At 40.0% G+C, this 21077-nt stretch overlaps 2 protein-coding genes and 1 long non-coding RNA gene across 7 annotated transcripts in view; 2 read left to right on the top strand and 1 right to left on the bottom strand.

The window, feature by feature from the left end:
• Positions 1 to 7597, top strand: part of ATP11A (ATPase phospholipid transporting 11A) — a 118630-nt gene extending 111033 nt beyond the window's left edge. For 2 of the 5 annotated variants that reach the window (XM_074535941.1, XM_074535940.1), the window contains one exon: positions 3396 to 3532. Coding sequence is in view for 3 of the 5 variants with exons in the window: in XM_074535936.1 (XP_074392037.1) it covers positions 3396 to 3653 (258 nt within the window). In the remaining 2 variants the exon portion in view is untranslated. The other 3 variants (XM_074535936.1, XM_074535937.1, XM_074535938.1) reach the window with 3 other exon arrangements.
• Positions 7598 to 12172: 4575 nt separating this feature from the next.
• On the bottom strand, positions 12173 to 20004 carry LOC141728260 (uncharacterized). The gene is made up of 3 exons (XR_012579136.1): positions 19557 to 20004; positions 18563 to 18696; positions 12173 to 13356 (listed from the first exon to the last, which is right to left on the bottom strand). It is a non-coding gene; the product is annotated as an uncharacterized LOC141728260 (long non-coding RNA).
• The window catches only part of MCF2L (MCF.2 cell line derived transforming sequence like), a 156694-nt gene continuing 154777 nt past the window's right edge, over positions 19161 to 21077 (top strand). Inside the window, exon 1 of the mRNA XM_074535924.1 lies at positions 19161 to 19432. The gene's annotated coding sequence lies outside the window, so the exon portion shown is untranslated. The remainder of the gene's footprint in view (positions 19433 to 21077) is intronic.

Genomic DNA, 21077 nt, shown 5'->3' with positions numbered 1-21077 from the left:
ATTATCCTATTTCCATTTTTATAATTTTCATTTTGATTTACAGTGTTTCAGCAATTCCAAGTATTTGGTAGCTGAAATACCAGGCGTTCAGTTTCTGAGCTGTAAATGACTTCTGTACTTTCATTCCTTTTAAAGAAATATTTTTCTTTTCTCTTTGTTTTTGACTGATGATTTTTTACTATGCTTTCACTCAGTCACAAGCATGGGCCATAAGCCATGTTTTGAGATCTTGACCCTTTGCTGCACCTGGGGAAGCCTGGGGAAGCTTCTCTGGGATTCATCATTCTTCTGTTGCTCAGTGGCCTTAGCTGCTGTAGAACAACTGCCCTGGGTGCTCAGACAAGTGTTCACCAGCAAACTGCTGCCTTGTCTCATGTCAGGCTCCTCCTCTCAGGGAACAAAGCAATGGATCTTGCTGTTGCAATATCTGAATGCTGTGGGAGAAGTTTCCTTGGCAGCTCCCCGGCCCACTCTGCCCACAGTGTAATGATGGAGCTGTAAGTCAGCCTTGATGAGCACCACCCCATCACCTCCATGTGGGGCACTCCCTTGGTGTGCCAGGTGTTCTGGGGAATGGGGAAACAGGACGTCCACTCCTTAATGCAGGATCAGTTTGTACCACAGGCACCTCTCCCATTCAGTGCAGGTTACTGTTAGAGGGGCAGGACACAGAGCACACAGTACTTAGTTTACTGCTTTTGAGAGTAATTTTTAACAGAGTTTGAAATGGAATTAAAAACACCCTCAAATGGATCCAGAAATAGAAACCTTGTTTTACACTGGATAACCTTTCCTTTTTAAGACTGTGAGAAAATCCATCACTTTTACAAGACTTTGCTATAACAGTTACCAAATGGTACAATTCATTCACATTTCTTGTATTCATCAAGAGTCTCACTGTTTTTCCTCATCCTTGCAGAAGAGTATGAGACATAAAACAGGCCAAAATGCACTGCCGAGCTGCGATGGGCCACTTCTTGAAGGAAATCTTTCACCTTCCGAGCCATAATTAGATCAAAGCTAGGTAACAGTACTGTACGTGTTGCCAATTTGGATTAATTTCTTTTGGTGCTATTTACAAATCAACTGTTTCCTCCAGAGTTTTTGATGTACTTTATCAGTATTGATAAAAATCATTATGTTTTACTTGGAGAGCCTAGTTTTTGCAAGAGATGTTCCATGCCACAGGTAAGATCTTTTTGTCTTAGAAAGTTAATCATGTAAAGCAAACCAATAAATCGATATACCCATATTCATGTCCTATATAAATACATTGTATTATGTATAGGTGTTGTGTGACATTTCTTCTGTAAGAGCTGCATTCAGTATTGCAGTGTGTACTCACATTACACCACAGTGTAGAATACATAAAGTCAGAGGCAATTCTCACCCAGGAGCAGTTTCTCCATCATCTTTCATGTTCTTGAGTACGTGTATAGACCAAATGCAGATGGTAACATGTGGAGATAACCACAGCAAGTCACTTGTGAATAGGACCTTGGGTCAGAAGAGCAGGGCTGTGTGTGTGTGACAGTGTCTGTTACAGTGCTGTGTTCTGTACAGACCAGGGCAGTGCTGTGCTACTGCCTCAGATGAAGAGAGAAGTGTGATAGTTTAACTGAATGTCTGAGACAGCAGCATAAGCAGTGAACTAAATTCCCCAGACATAAGGCCAGCAGAATGAAGTTCTCTGCTTTATGTCATCTCCTTGCTATGCTACTGATGACACAAACTAGTAAGAAGGCACACTTTTTACTGTAATGATTCTCACCTGGATGCCGTGACTGTTCCAGTCCCTTCATGCTCTCCTGACCCCAGAAGCAGCACATGAGGAGCTAAGTGAAGGTGCAACATTAGCAGTATGTGAAAACGACAAATGTCATGTGCTCTGTGTGCTGTATGATTTTAAAGCAACTGAAGGTAGCTAAAGTAGCTGCTTTGCTTTAAATGACTGTTGTACAAGTAGTAGTAGAAAACACCAACTTCTTGACTAACTTCAGGCTTCTACACAAGGCTCTTGTCTCAGAGCCATGTGTAGAAAAAAGCATTTTATTTTTAGAACTATCTGTGGTAACTAAAATGCTTCACTTTCTAGCTCAAAGAAAAGGAAAATTAGTTACCAAACTGTATGACTACTCCCTCTTACATTTCCAAAGCAAATCTGCTGATGTGTTACCTGATTTTTATGTAATAATGTTGCTATTTGGTCTATATGTGTTTAAAAGAACCCAGGCCTCACTGTGGTGAGCAGTTTAGGAGAGTTTTGTGACCTTTCCAACAGTGTTTTTAAGAGAGCTTTCACATTACTCCAGCTTATGCAAGAGTAGTGTTTCAAGTTTGTGATTGGCATTAAAATGTCATGTTACATTGCAGCCAAAGTTCTTTAAGCTACATCATTATTATTTACTTTGTGATTTTGTCCTTTTGGTGTTCAAAAGGACAAAATCATTGTGTTCTGATTAACAGGGAAGAAGGGAATGATACAGGATTAACTGATTTATGTAGCATTCATGGAGAGACTGATATTGCTTTGAACCATGTTTATAATGCATTTATATGTTAGATACCATCACAAAACCTCCATACCTCTATACCTGGAAATTATATGTGCATTTAGTGAAAAGAATTTCATAAACTCATTGGGGAAAGGCCTGTGCTAGTTTTATTTCAATTTGTGCACACGTCCAGGCTCTTGTCATGCAGCTGTGGTGTTCCGTAGTCCTGAGCATTTCCTGACTGGAAGTGCCGATTCTGCCAGAGTGTGGAGTTACTATGTGAGAAAGATAAATTTTAATGGGCAATTAGACCAAGGTAGTGCTGAGATGTACAGTATAAATTGCCTGTATAGATGCTACACATAACTTAGCAAGTCTAAAGTTCAGTACTGCTTAGAAGTAGAAAGCAAGTGCATTAAACTCTGGAACCTTCGTCCGTTAGCACAAGCTGACTGTAAAGAATTTCCTCTCTTTGTAACTACCAGGCAAAGTGCTTGAATCTGTCCTGTCTTGAAATTACACATAAGTTCAGGGATAAAAAGATGTACCAGGAGAAATTCCAAAATGAAACAACCTTGATCTAAAACACTTTCATTTGAAGGCAGGCCTCTGTGTCTTCATCTCTTCTCTGAAGAGCCCATTATCAGGTTTAGAAGTTAAGTGTAAAATCATGCCTGGTTCTGTAGTCTTAGTATAAAACGAATCATGTTGAAACTGGTTCATTGCAAAGCAACACGAGGGATTATACTTTGACTTGAAACAAATATCCAGAGTGGTGATCTAGGGAAAGGTGTTAGTATACCAAGGGGACAGTGGTCCTATAAAAGAAAACAGTTACATACTTTTGGTTCCTAGATTGTCTATTTACTGTGTATTTGTTTCTTTATTTCCCTTTAACAGAAGGCATCAAGGCACTGTCGGGAGCACATCTCAGAATTCACACCTCTTGCCTGTCTGAAAAGCCCAAGATACAGGAGCAGTGACTGCAGCAATTCCCCAGCAAGAAGGTCTAATTCTCATTCTAAAAAAGTGATGTTTACGCAGTGGAAAGGCATTGATTATTCAGTACTTCCATCTGTCTTTGGCTATTCAAATAAGCACTGGCGTTCCAGTGCAGGCTACCACTATGGTGGGTCAGGTTTGGAAACGTCCATATGACAGAACACCAAGTCAAGCCTTTAAAAACTGTGGTTTTGTTTATTTATTTTTTCAGGAAACAGATGTGTTACAGAGACATATTAAACTATATGTGGCTTTTGCAGTCTGAGGTAGTGTTGAGAAAACAGGATCAAGAGCTAGAAGTATGAACCCTTCCAGGCCAATAGGCCTCTTTTTGTGTTTTGAACTACTGGAGCAATGAACAATCTGCACAGTCTGGTACTGTGAGACTGGTAGCACTAAAAATTCTCTTCATCCTGTGTCAAGACTTCTGTGAATTTACTACTTCTGTCATCTTTAGTGATTTTCTTTGTTACTTGAAGTGCAGTTTCAGTCAGTGACCTACATTTTGAGATCAACAGTTTTAATTTTAAGCCAGGAGCAATTGTCTCAGTTATCTCAAATGAAATTCTGCTAAAGCATATTTAACAAGTGCTGTTTCTGATTTTCCCCTGTCCTTTTTTCTTTCTTTGCTCTTTCTGTAGAACAAACTGGTGTTTCCTCTGTGCAAATCTGCTTTCAAGAAACACTCTCTAATGTTCACTTCCTTGTAAGTGGCCAAATCAGGGCTATGTATGGTTTCATTTAGTTTTCCCCTGTAGAAAGATAGGCAAACCAATCCTTGTGTAGAGTATGCACACACAATATGAAGTCAAGTTGGCTGTTAAACAGGTAAATATCACTAGTGTTGGTATTTACTTACAAACTGAATGTAAGCATTTTGCCTAAAACATTTTCGAATTTGTCAAAGATGCACATTACCTGGTGTTCTCACTTCCTGTCCCTATGATTGTAAAATACATATAGCAGAAAATATTACATACGAAGCTTTTTTTGACAGTTTCTTGGGGTTTTTTCTTAAAACAAGAGAAGCTGTTTTGCTGGATGAGTATCTTTTGCCATCTTGATTCATACTCTTAATTTTGATTTTTTTGTGTGCATGTATGGTTAGATTCTGGCTAATGGGCTTGGTAGATGTAGTACAAAGCACACAGCTGTTAGCTTCTGCAGGCAAACCACGAGGTGGCACACAACTGTTGACTAACAGTTGAACCACAGGTGGGATAGAGAAACTAGTATGACTGCAAGGATTCTGTTTGAATTCCCTTAAGAATGACAGCCAACTTGCACTTCTGTTTTCTCTGCTACATTTATGTTACCTTGCAGTAATTCAACTCTTAGCTGCATCCTTGTGTTTTTTCTTTAGTCCAGTGTTTTATTTTGGGGTGCAAAAATATCTGAAGCACTAATCCGATTTCAGTCAATTTCAGCTTGGTGGTTACAGTTGTTTAATGGCCATCCTCATTCAATACCTCTGTGAGGACATTACTAAAATTGTATTTCAGTGTGAAAACAAAATACTTGGAATCAGACCTGCAGCATTTATTGGAAGACCTGGCCAAGACATTGTTAGTTGTCTTTCATGTGGACAAAGGTGGCAGAGAAAAATAATTTCCCTTTTTGTGTTTTAACAAGGAAAAACTGAGGCAAAATAAGTTTACTTACTACTTTACTTTTTTAATAAATGAAAGATCAACTTACTAGGAAATGTCCCTCACAATGTTTTGAGTAGTTTTCATATTAAACAGTGATTTATTATTAAAATGCCCTGGGTCAAGTAGAGATTGTAAAGTGAGTTATGAAATCTTCAGTATACCAAAGATAACAGAATTTTACAAAGTCTAACAGTGAGCACCACAGATAAAGGTTTTTTATCATTTGACATATAGCACTTTTAAGTTTCAAAGAATATCCTTATAGCAGTAGCATTTTGCAATACATACACATGTGTGGGTGTGTGTACATGTACTTGCCATTGCAGACTTGAATGTTGGTCAGTCAGAACCGTCCCCTACATAAAACACTGGTGTATATATTTTTAAGAAGTTAATATGGGTATACATTTTATACCAGTAGCAGTGACAAATTTCTTGTGTGTAGTTAACAAATTATTTGTAATGTATTTTTTAGAAATCTTAAAATTGCCTTTGCACTGAAATATTTTTCATACTGTAGCTATTTATAAATCTGTTTTACGCATACATTTGTTAACACACCATTTCTATTTTTTTTAAGTATATGTTTTGAAGGCTTTTTTTATAACTATAAGTTTTGGCCACTTAAATTTAGCTTAGAATGGAGTTGTGGCTGAATGTTGAAATTCTAATGAATGTCAAATTAGAATACAGGTCAGTTGCTCTATGAGTCTCACCCAAGTTATTGATGTTTCGTTGGGATTTGTGGTAGCAGCGATTAGAGCACTGTACTTGCAGTGCTATATTATAACTGCTAGCTTTTTTACTCTATAAAGCCTCCTGCTTTTTTACTTTGTGAGTTCTATCTTTTAGCCTTAAATAAGGAAATATTTGCTTGATATTTTTGAAAATGCTGCATTCCTGTTCTGCCTACTAACAAAGCAGTTCATTGCTAACTTCATGTAGCCCTGCACTTAGGTATTGTTGACAACATTGTTCAGGCTGAAACACATTTGAGACATTTTAGTTAAACATGTCATTTTTTTGGAGAAAGAATGCTTGAATTTAAGTGGAAGTTTCTGCTTTGATTTAGCAATACTTTTACCTTTAAAAGTTGGTGCTGTTTGTTTGTTAAAATAGACTGTTTAATGAAATGAACATAAAACATCAACTTGGCTTCACTTGATGTGTTTTTGGTTCAGTCCCTGTTACTATTGCCATGTAAACCTAGTCCACTGCAGCAGATGTTAACTTGGGAGTTTTACTGCAAAAGATATAAAAGATGAAAAAGTAGAAATTAGATCAAAATGCATTAGAGTGTTTTATTATGGATGGGACACTGAAAGGAGACAGATTTTTATGTATGAAGAAAAAAAAGAAAGAGGAAAAGTCCAAAAATGTATGTAACCTTCTAACTTGCCTCATTTAAATTGTTGCAGCTTTAACAGCATAATGTCTCCATAACTGCTTCTATAAATGTCTTGAAACTGGTAAGCGCTCACCAAATGTATGTGAAGACTTAGAAAGTATTTCAAGCTTTTTGGCCACAGAAGCTCATATATTCCTGCAGTGGCTTGTGGCAAAAGATCTTTTTTGTTTTACCATGTACAATAATTGTTTGTTCAGCCACTTAATGTAAAAGCTTACAGTTTACTTTCTTGCTTGCATTAGCCTGTGTGTCTTGAACCAACTGGCTTGCAAAAATAAGAGGAAAAAAATAGCATAATTGAGGAACTGCACTACTTTTCTTTTGGAAGCCAGTGGGATCCTTGTGCTCATGCTACTGTCTCTGTTAAAAAAGCTTTAATGGAAATTTGTGAAAGTATTACAAAAGTGAAAATGTACATGATTCTACTTTGCAGAATAATCAAAAAATCAGTTTATATAGCTTTAATTTTTTACCTTATGAAAATTCACAGGATTTCAATCTGCATTGTCTTGGACTTAAATTCTGTGCTATGTACACTTTGCATTTTAGAGGTTCTCTCATGATCTAATGTAAAGTAGAATCTGCGGAAGTTGCTGTATGGGGCTGGGGTAGTTATCTGTGCTTTAAACATTAAAGATGTCTGTAGTCATCAGCACCAAATACTGACACTTATTTTAATTGAACAATTTTAGGTGCATTTATTTGAAAATAAATCAGCCTTCAAATCTAATGTTCAGATTATCCTATACTACTTCATTTATTTGATTTGAAGGGTCAATGTGTGAATACATTACTGTAAAGTTTCTTTTCAGTGCTGGTTTTAACTTTTATTTCTGTAGACAACCAAATATAACTTGTTTATATTCAGCCACATTTTGGATCCTTATGTAGAATATATAAGCAGGAGATACAAATCTGCTTGCAATAAATATAAACATTCAAGACTGGTTTAAGTTTGCTCACAAGTAATTACAGTAATTCTAGTATGAATATGAGATGGTTTCATATTAGTCTGTAATAAAATGTAAGTATATAAAGAAAACAGAATGAGTGTTTGATTTGGTTATTGAATATGTTTGTTCTCGGAGCACCACAAAAATGACAAAGGGGACTTGGAGCATCTCTCTTATGAGAGGTTGCAGGAGCTGGGCCTGTTAGTCTAGAGAAGAAGTTGTTTAGACTAGAGAAGAGAAGTCTAGAGAAGAGAAGACTGAGAGGGGATCTCATCAATATAAATATCTCAAAATGGATGTCAAGAGGATGGTGCCATGCTCTTTTCAGCAGTGCCCAGTGACAGGATGAGGTGCAGTGGCCTTAAACTGAAACAGTAGAAGTTTCACCTCAACATGGGGAAAAACTTGTTTACATTGAGAGTGGCAGAGCACTAAACAGGCTGCCAAGGGGCTTGTGGAGTTTCTCTTTTTGGAGACATTCAAAACCCACCTGGACACATTCCTGTGTCACCTGCTGTAGGTGACACTGCCTTGGCAGAAGGGTTGGACTGGGTGATCTCCAGAGGTCCCTTTCAGCCCTACCAGTTCTGTGATTCTGTGATTTTCAGAGTGTGTGTAGCCAGCTAAAAAAGCAAATTAACAAAAAGAAATGCAGAGAAGGCTGGAACATGAGCTGGGGGATGGGGGTTTGTTCCAAAACTAATAGAAATTGGTACCGGTGCAGGAGGGCTTTGTTTCTCCTGCACAGATTAAGTGCTAAAGTTCTTTCCAAAGTAAACTCATAAGCTGTGCATGAGAAAGTCTGCTACGTTTCCTTGCAGTTCTGCTCTTAAGGTACCCAGACCTATTTCTCTTTTCTTTTGCAATGTTGTGAATTTAAAGAAGCTAAAGTAAAAAACAATGTGCTCTGACGTCTGATTTGATAGCAGTGTTCATATATTCTTACAGAAGAGGCTGAGTGCACGGAAAGACCATGATTTTATTTCATTTGGTGATACAATTGTACAGAACTTCCTTCAGTTTCAAAACCATTACAGGCTCCAAAGTACATTGGCTGCATCAGGGTGAAGGTATCCCAGAGAGCCTCCACAAAGCAGTTCAGGGTGTCAGGTTTGGTCCCTCCTTCTGCTGCTCTGAGCATATGTTGAATGCTTAGGCCTTAGTTTCTATATTAATTTTGCACTTCCCATAATAAAGGTTTCAGAGGAATGGGTTTGTATTTATATAAGATTCTTATCTAAACAATGCAAGAATGTTGTACCCATCTCCCTTTTGTACATCAAGAAATTTTGTGTTTCTACTGAATCAACTCCTATAGAAGATAGTTTGAAGAAGCTGTGTAAATATGGAAGATGTTTTTCCCTTTATTCATGCAAAGAAGAAAAAAAATGCATAGATTGCAATTAGATAGGATATTACATTGAAACTGTTTTTGAAAAAAAATGCGATGATGTATCTGGATTTCAGGAAGAGCACAGTACCTATACAGACATGTTACCACACAACTTCATTTTGCACATAAAATTACATTTACCTATTTAAAGGAAAAAAAGGATAGAAAATCATTTAAGTGACAAACTGCATTCTCAATCAAATACCATGTGTTTTCCATTATCTTTTAAGTTATGCTCTTTTATAAGCTACATTATAGAATTGATTGAAAACTGACTTTTATAAGGCTCAATATTTTCTGCAATACGTTCAACAGTGCTCTGTAAAATCTTTCCTGAAGGTTATCTTGATGTGAAGTGAGGTAGGTTGGAGACAGACTGAAGTTCCTTGGTTTTGTTTTTCAAATATTCTGATTTCCTCAAGTGATACTCTACAGGAATTTAGAAACAGTATTTGACTATTCTATAAAAGCTTTGTTGTTGTGTGTTTCCACTGCACATACAGGTGTATTCATTTTCATGTTATTCAAATGCTAAAGCAAAACCCATACCCATTTAAAGGCTTCATTTACACTAGGAAGTGATAAGATAGGGAAAAAACCAAATATATCCATTAACTTCCTTCATTATACAGATCAGTTTATCAGGTGCCTAATGTCCCAATCTAGGTTTAAAAGGTTTTTTAAAAGAAAATGGCACTATGTGATCTTTCTTTGTTAACTGGCAAGTCTGCAGTAAATTAATAATGTCGAGTCTTAATTGTTTAACTGTTGGTTTTCCATTTAAAAGTGACAAACAGTATTCAGTTTTAAACCACCAAAAGGCGTATTGTTTTCTATTATTCATTCTGGTTAAGAAATCTCATAGTGCATTATGCTTTTAAAAATACATAGGATGCAGTGTCCTGCTAGGTACAGAGGCTTCCTGTTTCAGGGAGAACTGCTGAGTTTCTTATTTAATGTAGAAAAACTGGTTTGTTTTTCTTCCTAACAAAATAAGGAATGTAAATATTGTTTTCAAAAGTAGATCAACAACTTAACTTGAGATTTCAGACATCTTCTGTAAAGATTCTTCATGGTGAAATGTTAATCAAATTTGAAAGCTCTGAATCTTGCTATCTAATAAACGCTGGGCTCTAGAAGAGAGTGAAAACAAATCCTGGTCCATGGATCAAGCCATCAAATGGTATGCTGATTTTTATTTCAGATAATACTTTCAACCAAGTAGCCAGCCTATAAGAGCATTTTCTAGGAAGTACTGAAGAGACTGCTTCAGGATGAACAAAATCGCTAGAGAAAGTGGTCAGTATTAATTAGGTGGAAATCTAATTGTTTATTCCCAGCTATGAGGAGGTAGTGTGTATAATTTCATTCTAAGTTATAGCCCAGAAATAATTATTTCTCCTCCTGTGTGCTTTCAGGCACAACATCACAAAGCTTAACACTGATGCAGTGATGGACCTCAGTAACAGTTGGATTCACTTGGTTTTTAAGTGACTCTTTTTAGAAAGTCCAAATTTTGCATTAGTTTAGCACAAAAGCCATGTTTGTGCATCATTGTGCTGAAAGGAACTGGTCCAGATGGGAAAAAGCTGAAGATCCTTCCACTGTAGATTGCACTGCAACATGAGTCAGGCTTCTCTCTCTTCTCAAATGCAGCAAACAGCAGATGATTTGGAATCCACCTTTCTTAAATTGTCCATCTGGAGTTTAACTTTTAAAGTTTCAAACTTTATTGTCCATTCAGCTCTTGTTCTCCCTATGGTGGAAATGGCATACATATGTTTATGTTTCCCCTTGCCTCTTACCTGGCATGCTGGGGTGTGGTGGTTTGCAGGGGTCCCAGGACAAGGGAAGAGACAAGAATCTGACTCCATGCTTCAGAAGGCTGATTGATTATTTTATGACATATATATTATATTAAAAGTAAATTATATATTAAAACTATACTAAAATAATAGAAGAAAGGATTTCATCAGAAGGAAGGAAAGGAAAGGAAAGGAAAGGAAAGGAAAGGAAAGGAAAGGAAAGGAAAGGAAAGGAAAGGAAAGGAAAGGAAAGGAAAGGAAAGGAAAGGAAAGGAAAGGAAAGGAAAGGAAAGGAAAGGAAAGGAAAGGAAAGGAAAGGAAAGGAAAGGAAAGGAAAGGAAAGGAAAGGGAAAAAGGGAAGGGAAAAAGGGAAGGGAAAAAGGGAAGGAAAGATAATAAAATCTTGTGACTGACCAGACAGTCCAATACAGCAGGACTCTGGGCATCAATTAGAAACAACCACATAAGACCAATCACAGATCCACCTGTTGCATTCAACAGCAGCAGATAATTATTATTTACATTTTGTTCCTGAGGCCTCTCAGCTTCTCAGGAGAAAAAATCCTAAGGAAAGGATTTTTCATAAAATGTGTCTGTGACACTGGGGTACCTCCCTTTCCCCTAGAAGTCTGTGTAACATACCATACTTAATTCTGAAAGGAAAAACCCCCATTCCTTTTATGATTGGGCAAACTTAGTTCCATGCATTTTAACAAGAGTTGATCTCTCTTTTTCATGCTCTCTCAGAGGAATATTCAGCAGGCAAACCAGCAGATCTGAAGTAACGTGGTCACCACCACAATGGTTACGTGCCTTGGTTGCTTTTACACAAAAAGTACTTGATCTTTTGCACATAAACACACAAACTCCGTGTGTCTCCATCTCCTGTGGGACATAATCACTCATCTTCATCCTGCTTTCCCCAGGCCTCTTTCTCAGCAAATTACCTCTCAAAGTAAGCTCATCCATCCTTTACTGAAATTGGGCATGTGTGGGAAGTTAACCTTCTCCCTACTAAGTCTATTCATGCAAACTGTTTCAAAGGGTACATGGTCTCATGGGACTCACTAAATTTTGTTTTTCTCATAAAAAAATGTGATTTGAAGGTATTGGGAAAAAAAGGAATTTTTAATGCAGTTAATTTATTGCAAACTACCTGTGTCCTACAATTTTGTCTTGACAAGAGAAAAGGTCTGTTTTCATACATACCCAAAGATTTTAAGCTAAAATAGAAAGGGAATGGCTATTTAAATTCTAATACCACTGCCACCAAGGAAATTCTTGTCCATATTCAAAAGATAAAATTCACTCTGACCTTCTCCTGATCTGGTTCTGCATCAATCATAATTATATCCTTCAATCAACTTTGGGAAATATGCCATTATCCTGAGTTTATGAGTATCTGGATATTCTATATCCTATCTGAATCCCATATCTGTTATTATTGTTATTACTATTCCTTATCCTGTCCGAATAATCTGGCATCTTATATATCCAGAGGCAGTTCATGAGAACCATCTGTCAACACTTTATTTCCAAATGTGTATGAACACTGAAATGCAGAAAGTTGAGATATATCTTAATTTCACTGGCAACTAATTCTCTCATTCAAGGAGGCTCCACCCTGACTCATAGTTTAAGAGCTGTTGCTAGAAGCTACTTGTGTTTTCCATGAGGTTAATTGCCAGCCACACTATTAACCTTTTAACTGTTTCAGTCTATGAAGATTTACATTCCCCTTACATTTCACACAGATGCACACTTACCAATCCTGATGTAAATTATTTTATATCCAGGTATTGAGCCAAGACACTAAGTTTGGAATTCTCCTGATTTAGAGAGAAAAGTGGATGTTGTGCAAAAAGCCCAAGCTACTGCTGCCAGGCACTGTAAATCCCACAATACTTGTCACTGGTGTGTTTTCTCATCTCTGTGTGAACACTACAGGTGTTACATGAAAGTATGTCATCTTGGGAGTTAGGAAAGTTAATTAGAGTGGCATAAAAATAAATTTCACTGATCCACAATAGAGTTCAGGCATCCTCTCATGTGGATTGACCTGTAAATCTGATGAATGTTCATTTGAACATTTGCCTGCACCTCACCTTTTACATTACTGTACACAGACATTTCATCTTTCTGCCATGTCACACCACTCTTCTTACAGAGTTCATGGGTTGCAAATCCATTTATTCTCTCTACCACCACATCAGATGTACTCAAAACTAACATGCTCCAATACTATTTTTAAAGAAAGTCCATGGGTTTTTTTCAATCCAAACCAATTTCTTTCCTTTACTGTGAGTCTTCATTGTTTCATTTCAGTTGTTTCTTGGTGCCCAGCCCAAAGTTCTGACATAGATAGTGTTTCCCACAGAACAAGACAGGAGCACCTATGACTTTGAAATTCCTGCTTCACATACTGCAAACCAAAGCACACCATGTTTTTAGTCCCAGGAACTTTTCCAGTCCCCTCTCCCTCTCTGCCTCTTCTCTGCAGAAGCAGAATTAAGTGGGAGTTGTGTATTTGGAAACTCAACCTCAAAATACGATCCAAGAAGCCAAATTGAGGTTCAGGTTCAGGCACTTACAGCTGTTTGTGTTAAATGCAGGTGTCCAAGCTCCCATTACAGCCAGCAGGAAATTTCCTGTTGGGTGAAATAAAAACAAATAGTACCTGCAACCTTTTTTAATCATGACATTCAGCCCAAGTACTTTAGTATGTATTGTATTTATTGTATTTGTTTGCATGTGTTTGTATTTACTGTCTAATTTACTGGGAATAAGCATAGTGAACTCCATTAATTATTTCAATTTTAATTTTTTTAAGCTGTTGGGAAAGCTCAGGAAAAAAGTGACCAGGAGGGAGAGAAAACATACATGCCAAAGGATGTTCTGCATCCATGACAAAGAAAAAACCCATAGAATATTCTTGGTGCTTTCTGTCACTATGACAACAAAGACACAGAGACAGAAAATTTGCAATGTGAACAGCAAAGGTAGATTTTGGGGCTCTTGCACAAGCCATTAGTGGGATGAACGTGCAGCTTCACCCTCCCATATGAATTTTGCTGCTTGTGGCCATGTCCCCAGTACACATTCTAGGGTTCATTTATTCAGCTGACAAGGTCTGGACCTTGCAGCCTGAAGCTATAGAGTTTTGTAGGACCAAAGCATCTTCAGAGTCCCAAATCTCTAGCCAGGGAATCTTCCTCCTTCCATTAAGACACTTGGGGCTACAGGCAGATCTCCCAGTCCTCCCAATACCTTTAACAGCTGTGGGACTGCTAACAGGAGACCTCATCTGACTTGTTCCCCTAAAAGGAAGGAAGGGAGGAGAGGAAAGAGGATCATGTGCTCCACAAGTCAGATATGTTCCAGGAGTGGTGGAAGAGTCTGACTCTGTGCCAACCACCCAGGTAAACAACAGGACAGATTTTCCACAGCCACTTCCAGAATTAGTATTTGCCAAATCAAAATGTGGGGAATGCTTGCCCTGGAGATTTCCCTGTATATGCAGGAAACCACCTCCTGTCTTGTGACAGGCATTTAAGATTGCATTGCTCTTTCAGGCCCTTTCTGGAAGCTCTGCTGTGCAGGGTAGCTATGGCACATCAGCTGCACAAACTGTGCTTGCTCTTTGCTGCTACTGCTGTCCACAGTGTTGGTTCATTTAGAATGGAAAAGCACATAAAAACCCCAACAAATAACCTTTAAGATTTCAAAAGATCAGAAGAGTTTTTTAATCTGTCCTTTTAAAGCCATGCAAATGGGAGGCTCTCTCCACATTTGCTGTAGTTTCCCTTGGTCCCCACTCTTGTTGCTATGGGTTTCCTAGTACCTTCCAATAGGAAGGACCCACCAAAGGATTCTCCTTTCATTACCTGATTCCCTGGAGATAATGTTTGTCCTGGTTTATTCATTCGTCATACATCTTACAAGACTGGAGTGCATCTCCACTTTTTTTCCAGTGACTGGTCCAGAGAATTATGGCAATAAATGGTAGGAGATTTGCAAAGGATGACTTAATCTCCAGACTTCTGTGTGTCTTCTCACAAGTAGTGACAAGCAGTCTCTTATTGGACCATCTGGTTTTTAAATCCCAACGTTGTACACTGTTTTTTTCAATAAGCAGAGTTCAGGAAGGGCATCAAAGTGCAGTTGGTGTGCAAAGCTTTTTCCTTGTAGCTAATTAGCTTTCTTACTATTCACTGCACATATTTGAGTGTCTTGTCCATTTGATTCCTGCCCAAGCCAGTTCCTTTGCCATTTGTTATGGCAATTGTTCTGTGTTTCATCAAGAACTCTGGTGGACACAAAAGGAGTACCCAGCCATAACAAGCTGAACGTTCCACTGCACCCTTTGGATAAAATCTAACTTACTATAGGCTAAAGGGATAACCATGGCCTCTGCTGATATTTGTAGCACATTCAGCTTGAATTTTCAGCCCTAGAGTAACCCTGAAATCAAGAGTCTTCTAATATTTATGGAGAGACTGGTGTTATTTTTACTGAGTTCCTAGGATTTGCATTAAAGTAAATATTTCATACCAGAGAAAGAAGAATTTCTGGAGATACTTTAAGCCATCAGAAAGCAGAGCATGATTGCAATACTGTTCTCTGAACCTGAGTCATGTTAATGTTCATGGTGTAAAAAGAAGATAGGCTAGATTTTCTACTAATGTATTTTGCTCACATCTTGTAAGAACATGATATTGTGCAGCTTACCAATGGGATTCTCTAAAGTCTTGACTTCCTTTTCCCAGTTTATTCACATTTTCACTATATTTGCCATTAATAAAATTTTCAGCCCTGTGTTTTGCCTCTGTTGCTCAGTTTGGGGGTTTTTTGGACTGCCTTAATTTTAATCAGAATTGGTTTAAATAATTCCCTAATAATTGCTATAATTATAAAGAAAAGACTCATTGTCAATTTATGTAAAAAAAAATTGTTCTTGCCTGTATCCAGTCATTACTATTTTATTCTTGGTATGTTTCAAAAATCTCCTTAACTTACCCTAGAGAACTTCTGCAAATAACAGCCTTGAGTCTTAGTTTTATTATTTTTTCTCAGTACATTTCTATGATTTTACAGAGTTTCTGATTCTGTACAAGTTGTGGTTCAGACCAATTGCTCAGTAGAGGTCTCAGATTTTTTGATAGACCCAATTTACATAATCTGTTCCTGAAAGCAAACTGGTTGTCATTTTGCAGCCCCTCCAGACTTCATAACTGGCAGAAACAGGTACAGCTGATACTAAGAAAATTTCATGCCACAGTGCCATAGTTAGTTCTGCTCTCACTTGAATTATGTGCACATGATAATGATTCCCTATTTAGATTCCTTTGTACATCTCTTCTTACTCCTTGAGATTTAAAGTAACAGAATGACAGAATGAATTAATTTGGAAAAAGCCTCTGAGATCATTGAGTCCACCATGTGACCAAACACCACCTTGTCAAGTGGACCATGGCACCAAGTGCCACATCCAGTCTTCCCTTAAACATCTCCAGGACAGTGACTCCAACACCACCCTGGGCAGCCCAATGCCTTTTCATCCTTTCTGTGAAAACTTTTTTCCTAATGCCCAACCTAAACCTCCTCTGGTGCAACTTAAGACTGTGCCCTAAACATGTACTCTAAAGTAATGTTCTGGGCAATTTTGGCAACAGACAGAGGGCACTAGGCCAGAAGTTGTTAATTCCTGGAGTAAAGGTCCCTCCTTCACTAAAAATAGTGTCTTCTGCCTTCCCAGCCAGACTCCCAAAACACAGCTATGCCAGTGAGTCTGAAACATCTTGTAGAGTTTACCCACAATCCTCAACATTTGTGCAAGAGATGAGCGAGTTCGGTCCTCTGTTCTCATTAGATCCTTCTGGTCTTGTCCAAGCTTTTGTGTAAGCTGAAAAAAGGAGTTATCAACACTAGCCCCATATTAATTTATAAACTTTCACACTGACAGCATCAGAAATAACATGTATATGTGTGTGAAGGAGGTGCTCTGTGGTACAATTTTTGCTAGAGCCATAATGCTTCACTGATTTACAATTCCTAGGAATCCCACCCTATTCCTCATATTTAGGACAGATATTTTAAGAAAATTCAACCTCTTTCCAACCTGCTTTTACCTTCAGCTGTTGTAATGTGAAAGCACACATTTGCTATAGTGACTTACTTTCCTTCCTTATTAATTTCTTCAGACCTAAATGCCATCTGTTCTTGACATTTGCTTGAAACTTAACTGGTCCTGCTGAAATTTGCCCCAGCTTCTTAGCATTGGTCAAAACAAAAGTATTTTCCATGGAGTAAGCATTCTTATAAAAGCCAATGTTGTATTAATGAATATATTTTACTTAATGTAGAAGAAATAACATTTCTGACTCTATTCATAATAAAAGTCTGTTCATAATATGATGTATTTCTTCCATAAACTCTGATACTGCTAGCCAATGCAACTGTATGTTTGAGCAAAGATTTCTGCAGAAATCCTGCTCAATGAATAAAATGCTCAGATCTTCAGTCTTACTTCTCACTGCTTGACTCCAGCCAGTGCCTAAGGTTCTGCTTTGACACAGAACACAGCAGGAATCACAAAAGTCAAAAGCCTCATGTTACTACTAGCAAAAAAAGCAGGTCAGGAACCATCCTTTGGCACAGGAACCAGCTGGCACAACATGCCTTTCATACACACAACTAAACTCTTATCTCCTGAAATAGGTCAGTTCCACACAGACAGTCTGCTGGGAATGGCCCTGGCACAAACAGGCCCTTGAGCTGTGCCACAGGGACTGCTGCTTGCTAGGACACCACCACCCAGGGGACACTGCAGAGGATGACCAGTGCAGTGCTTCAATCCTGAACCCCAGACCCATTTAGTTTACTGCTGTAGGGGTAGCTATAGGGATAGAGAGCAAAAGATGCCTGTAACACCAAACAGAACTGAAATCTAAATTGTGTGTTTGATTGCTGCCATCCCTTTGCTTCAGAGACTTCTTTCAAAGCTATTTTTGACAGTATCTCCAAATTAAGGCATCCTCTTGCTCTTTCATGTCATCATTAATTGGCCCTTTTCCCTGGACAACCAAAGAGATCTTTTCAACCAACACTGAAAATGTTCTTGTGAGGTACTGAAAAAAAATATGAAAAAACAGTGATCTATCTGAATCTGCACTTTCTGTCTGTGGTCCCGTTTCACAGTGAAGTGTCACAGGGTCACTCTTCCCCATGACACACTGGAGCACATTCATGGAGAACAGACCATGGCTGCTGCCAAGCTGACTTGGTTACCTACCTGCATCTCAGATTATGCTTGATCCACATTTTGGGCTAAGCTGCCCTTAGAAGCTGCATGATACCAAGATCTTGTTTCTGTAAGCCATTTCTTGACACTGCTCTGGGTCATTTGGTTTCAAAAAAGAGCATTTCAAGTTATTAGGGAGACAAGTGTACACCACGTATCTCTGTCATCTGGCATATTTCTCAAAATCAGAAGCCTCTAGCTCAAGAAATAGGAAGTGTACGAAATATGTGCTAGCCCTACTTCTGTCCTCAGCTCTGGAATATTTTTCCTGAAAAAATTAGTGTCTAAAACTTGCAGTTGCAGTATCATGAACTGCATATCCCTGTTGCAGCAGGGATGGAGAGAGCAGCATTCAAGACTGCTGACTGTGTGAGTGAAGATAGGGAAAGCCTGTTAGGGACACACCTCGGGTGCTTCCTACTAAGCACACATCTCTGCAGCTCCCATTTCTCACGTGTTTGTACATGCAGCACACAAAAGCACATGCTCTGCATTGTTTTGCTTAAAAGCAAAGATTTTAATGCTCGGGGTTACCTGAATAAAAAAGAAAATACCTGTTGTTGACTGGCTTGTTGCTTTTTTTTTACCCCTCTCTTTTTGTAATGGGAAAACAAATCCACTTCCAGCTGTTCAATTGTCTGATCAAGATGCAAACACAAGAAGTACTGTTACCTTCGTATACACATTCCTGTAAAAGCAAAACAAAACGCGGGGAGCCAAACACTGAAACACCAGGAAACATCACAACTGAGGCTGCAAAACTTCACGTGGCACACGGTGTTCCTCTCTGCTATTGCAGAACCAGGGAATTGTTTAGGTTGGAAAAGACCTCCGAGATCATCAAATCCAACCTTAGACCCAGCACTGCTACTAAACCATGTCCTGAAGTGGCACAGTTCCCCAAAAGATGAGGCGATACTCCACAGGTAGCAGTAGCTTTCCTGGAAATGCCCACTTTTCACTGAGGAAGGCACACAAAGCCCCCAGTGCAGAGAGCCCTCGCTGCCCTACAGGGAGCACCTGTCCTTTGTGGCCCGCAGCGAGGAGCGGCGGTGCCTCCCGGCCCCGACAGGTGCTCGAGGTGAGCGGGGCTGGGGCGGGGACGAGCGCTGCGCTCCCCTCCCTCCCTCGCCCCGCCACACAAAGGGCCCCGCCGCCGCCCGCGGAGCCCACACGGGGCGGGGGATGCCGGTGCCGGGCCGAGGACCGGAGCCCGGACAAAAGGCAGCCCCTCTTCCGCCACCTCCCGCCCGCGGGCGGGGCCCGGCGGCGCCTCCCCCGCACTCCATCCCATCCCATCGCATCCCGCTCCTTCCCTCCCTGCCGTGCCGCGGGCCCCGGCGGGAGGCGCTGCCCCACTCGCCCGGCTGAGCTGCTGAGCGCCGGCGGCAGCAGCCACCTGGTCCTGCGGGCAGGGCGGCGAGGTGAGTGAGGCGGGCGCCTCATGGCCGCGGGAGCCGGGCGGGGCGGCGGGGCCGGGCCGGGCCGCACCGCGGGGCAGCCGCGCGTGAGGGGCGGCGCGGCCGCTCCGCGCTCACCGGCACTCACCGGCTCTGCTTGGCTCGGTTCGGCTCTGCCTGGCGTCGTGCCGCTCCCTGCCTCTCCGGTTTGCCCCCTTCAGTGTCGGCTCTGCCTCTCCGTTGTGCCCCCCTCAGTGTTGGTTCTGCCCCGCCGGGCGCCGTGCCGCTCCCCGCCTCTCCGCTTTGCCCCCTCAGTGTCGGCGGCGCTGGGTCCGGGCTGGGAGAGGAAGCCGAACAAAGGCAGGCACGGTAACCTGCCTGCAAACGAGCGGACAAATAAAAACGTGGCGCTCGGCACGGGATGCCCTCTCCTTTGAGGGGCGTGGGGAAGCCGCGGCTGCCCCTGCCCTACCCTGCCGTGGTTCCAGCAGGGTTTGTGCCCTTGGGGCTGTTTCCCCGTGTTACATCCCCGAGTTGTAGCCCCGAGCTGGAGAAACAAAGCGGTCCTTTGGTATGAAGAAGGTGTTTTAGATGCGGGGTGCTGTTGGCTGGTGTTACCTGCAATGGTTAATCACAGGGACTATGAAAGAGGATGTTTCTGCCGCTTGTGGTGTTTATTTCCCTTTGTATTTCACTGGGGCTGCACTATTAAAATAAATTTGCTGGTTATGTTTGTAGATTTGTTGATGATTTTGTTGGTTTGGGTTTATTTTTTGTTTGTGGGTTTTGTTTTTGTTTTTATTTCTGTTTTTTTGTATCTACAAGAGGAAGGAGATTTAAGTGTTTGTAATCTAAAAACAAGAAATAAAGGTTTATTTAAAGATATTTTTAGCCAAAAACCATGAAAAAGAATTTAAAACTTTATCTCAATAGACTTGGCAATGGCAAGAGCCTATTTGCTCTTGCAAGCCCTTTATTTCCTTTGGAGAGCCAGTTTGATTTAGTGATTTCAGAATGACTGAGACTGTGGCTAGCAGAGAAATAGAAAACTCAGAAAGCAAATAAATAGAAGTCAATTTTTTTTTCCTTAAAGATCTCTTGTAAGTTACATTTTAACGATAATCATAAGCCCTTTTTGGAGTTTATTAGTCAAACAGAGCTTTTCTGGCTTGGGGAGTGGAACAGTCAGTTTAATGTTCAGTAGCAGGCACTGTGTTTATTAAAGGTACTTACCCTGTGCAAGTTTAGTTAGCATGTTGAAAGAGAAATAATGCTATTCTGAACAGAAGTAAGCATCATTTTAGTAGGAGGGGAGAGAAAAAACATTTGTTGTGGACCCTAATTCAAGGGGATGCTGAAGCACGTGTCTAATAAAGGCTCAGTGGTAGGGTAGGGAATTGGACATTGTTTTTGTACTTGATGTTGCATGTCCTTTTCTTGTGTTTTGGGCCTGGCTGCTACCACACAACCCTCTTGTCCATTCTTATCCCTTCTGGAGGGAGGTCTGGGTCATGCATGTGGGGGTTTTTTTTGTGTTTAACTTTGCAATTCTTGGGTTTCAGATGTCTTCCAGAAGTGATATGCTTCACTGATTTGGCCCTGGACTGTACAAAAGTAATTACAGAAGTTGTGTAGAAAGGCCTTTTTTTTTTTTTTTAATGATGGAGGT

This window comes from Zonotrichia albicollis, chromosome 2 (assembly GCF_047830755.1).
Source record: "Zonotrichia albicollis isolate bZonAlb1 chromosome 2, bZonAlb1.hap1, whole genome shotgun sequence".
NCBI lineage: Eukaryota > Metazoa > Chordata > Aves > Passeriformes > Passerellidae > Zonotrichia > Zonotrichia albicollis.
This window is presented reverse-complemented; position numbering and strand designations above follow the sequence as displayed.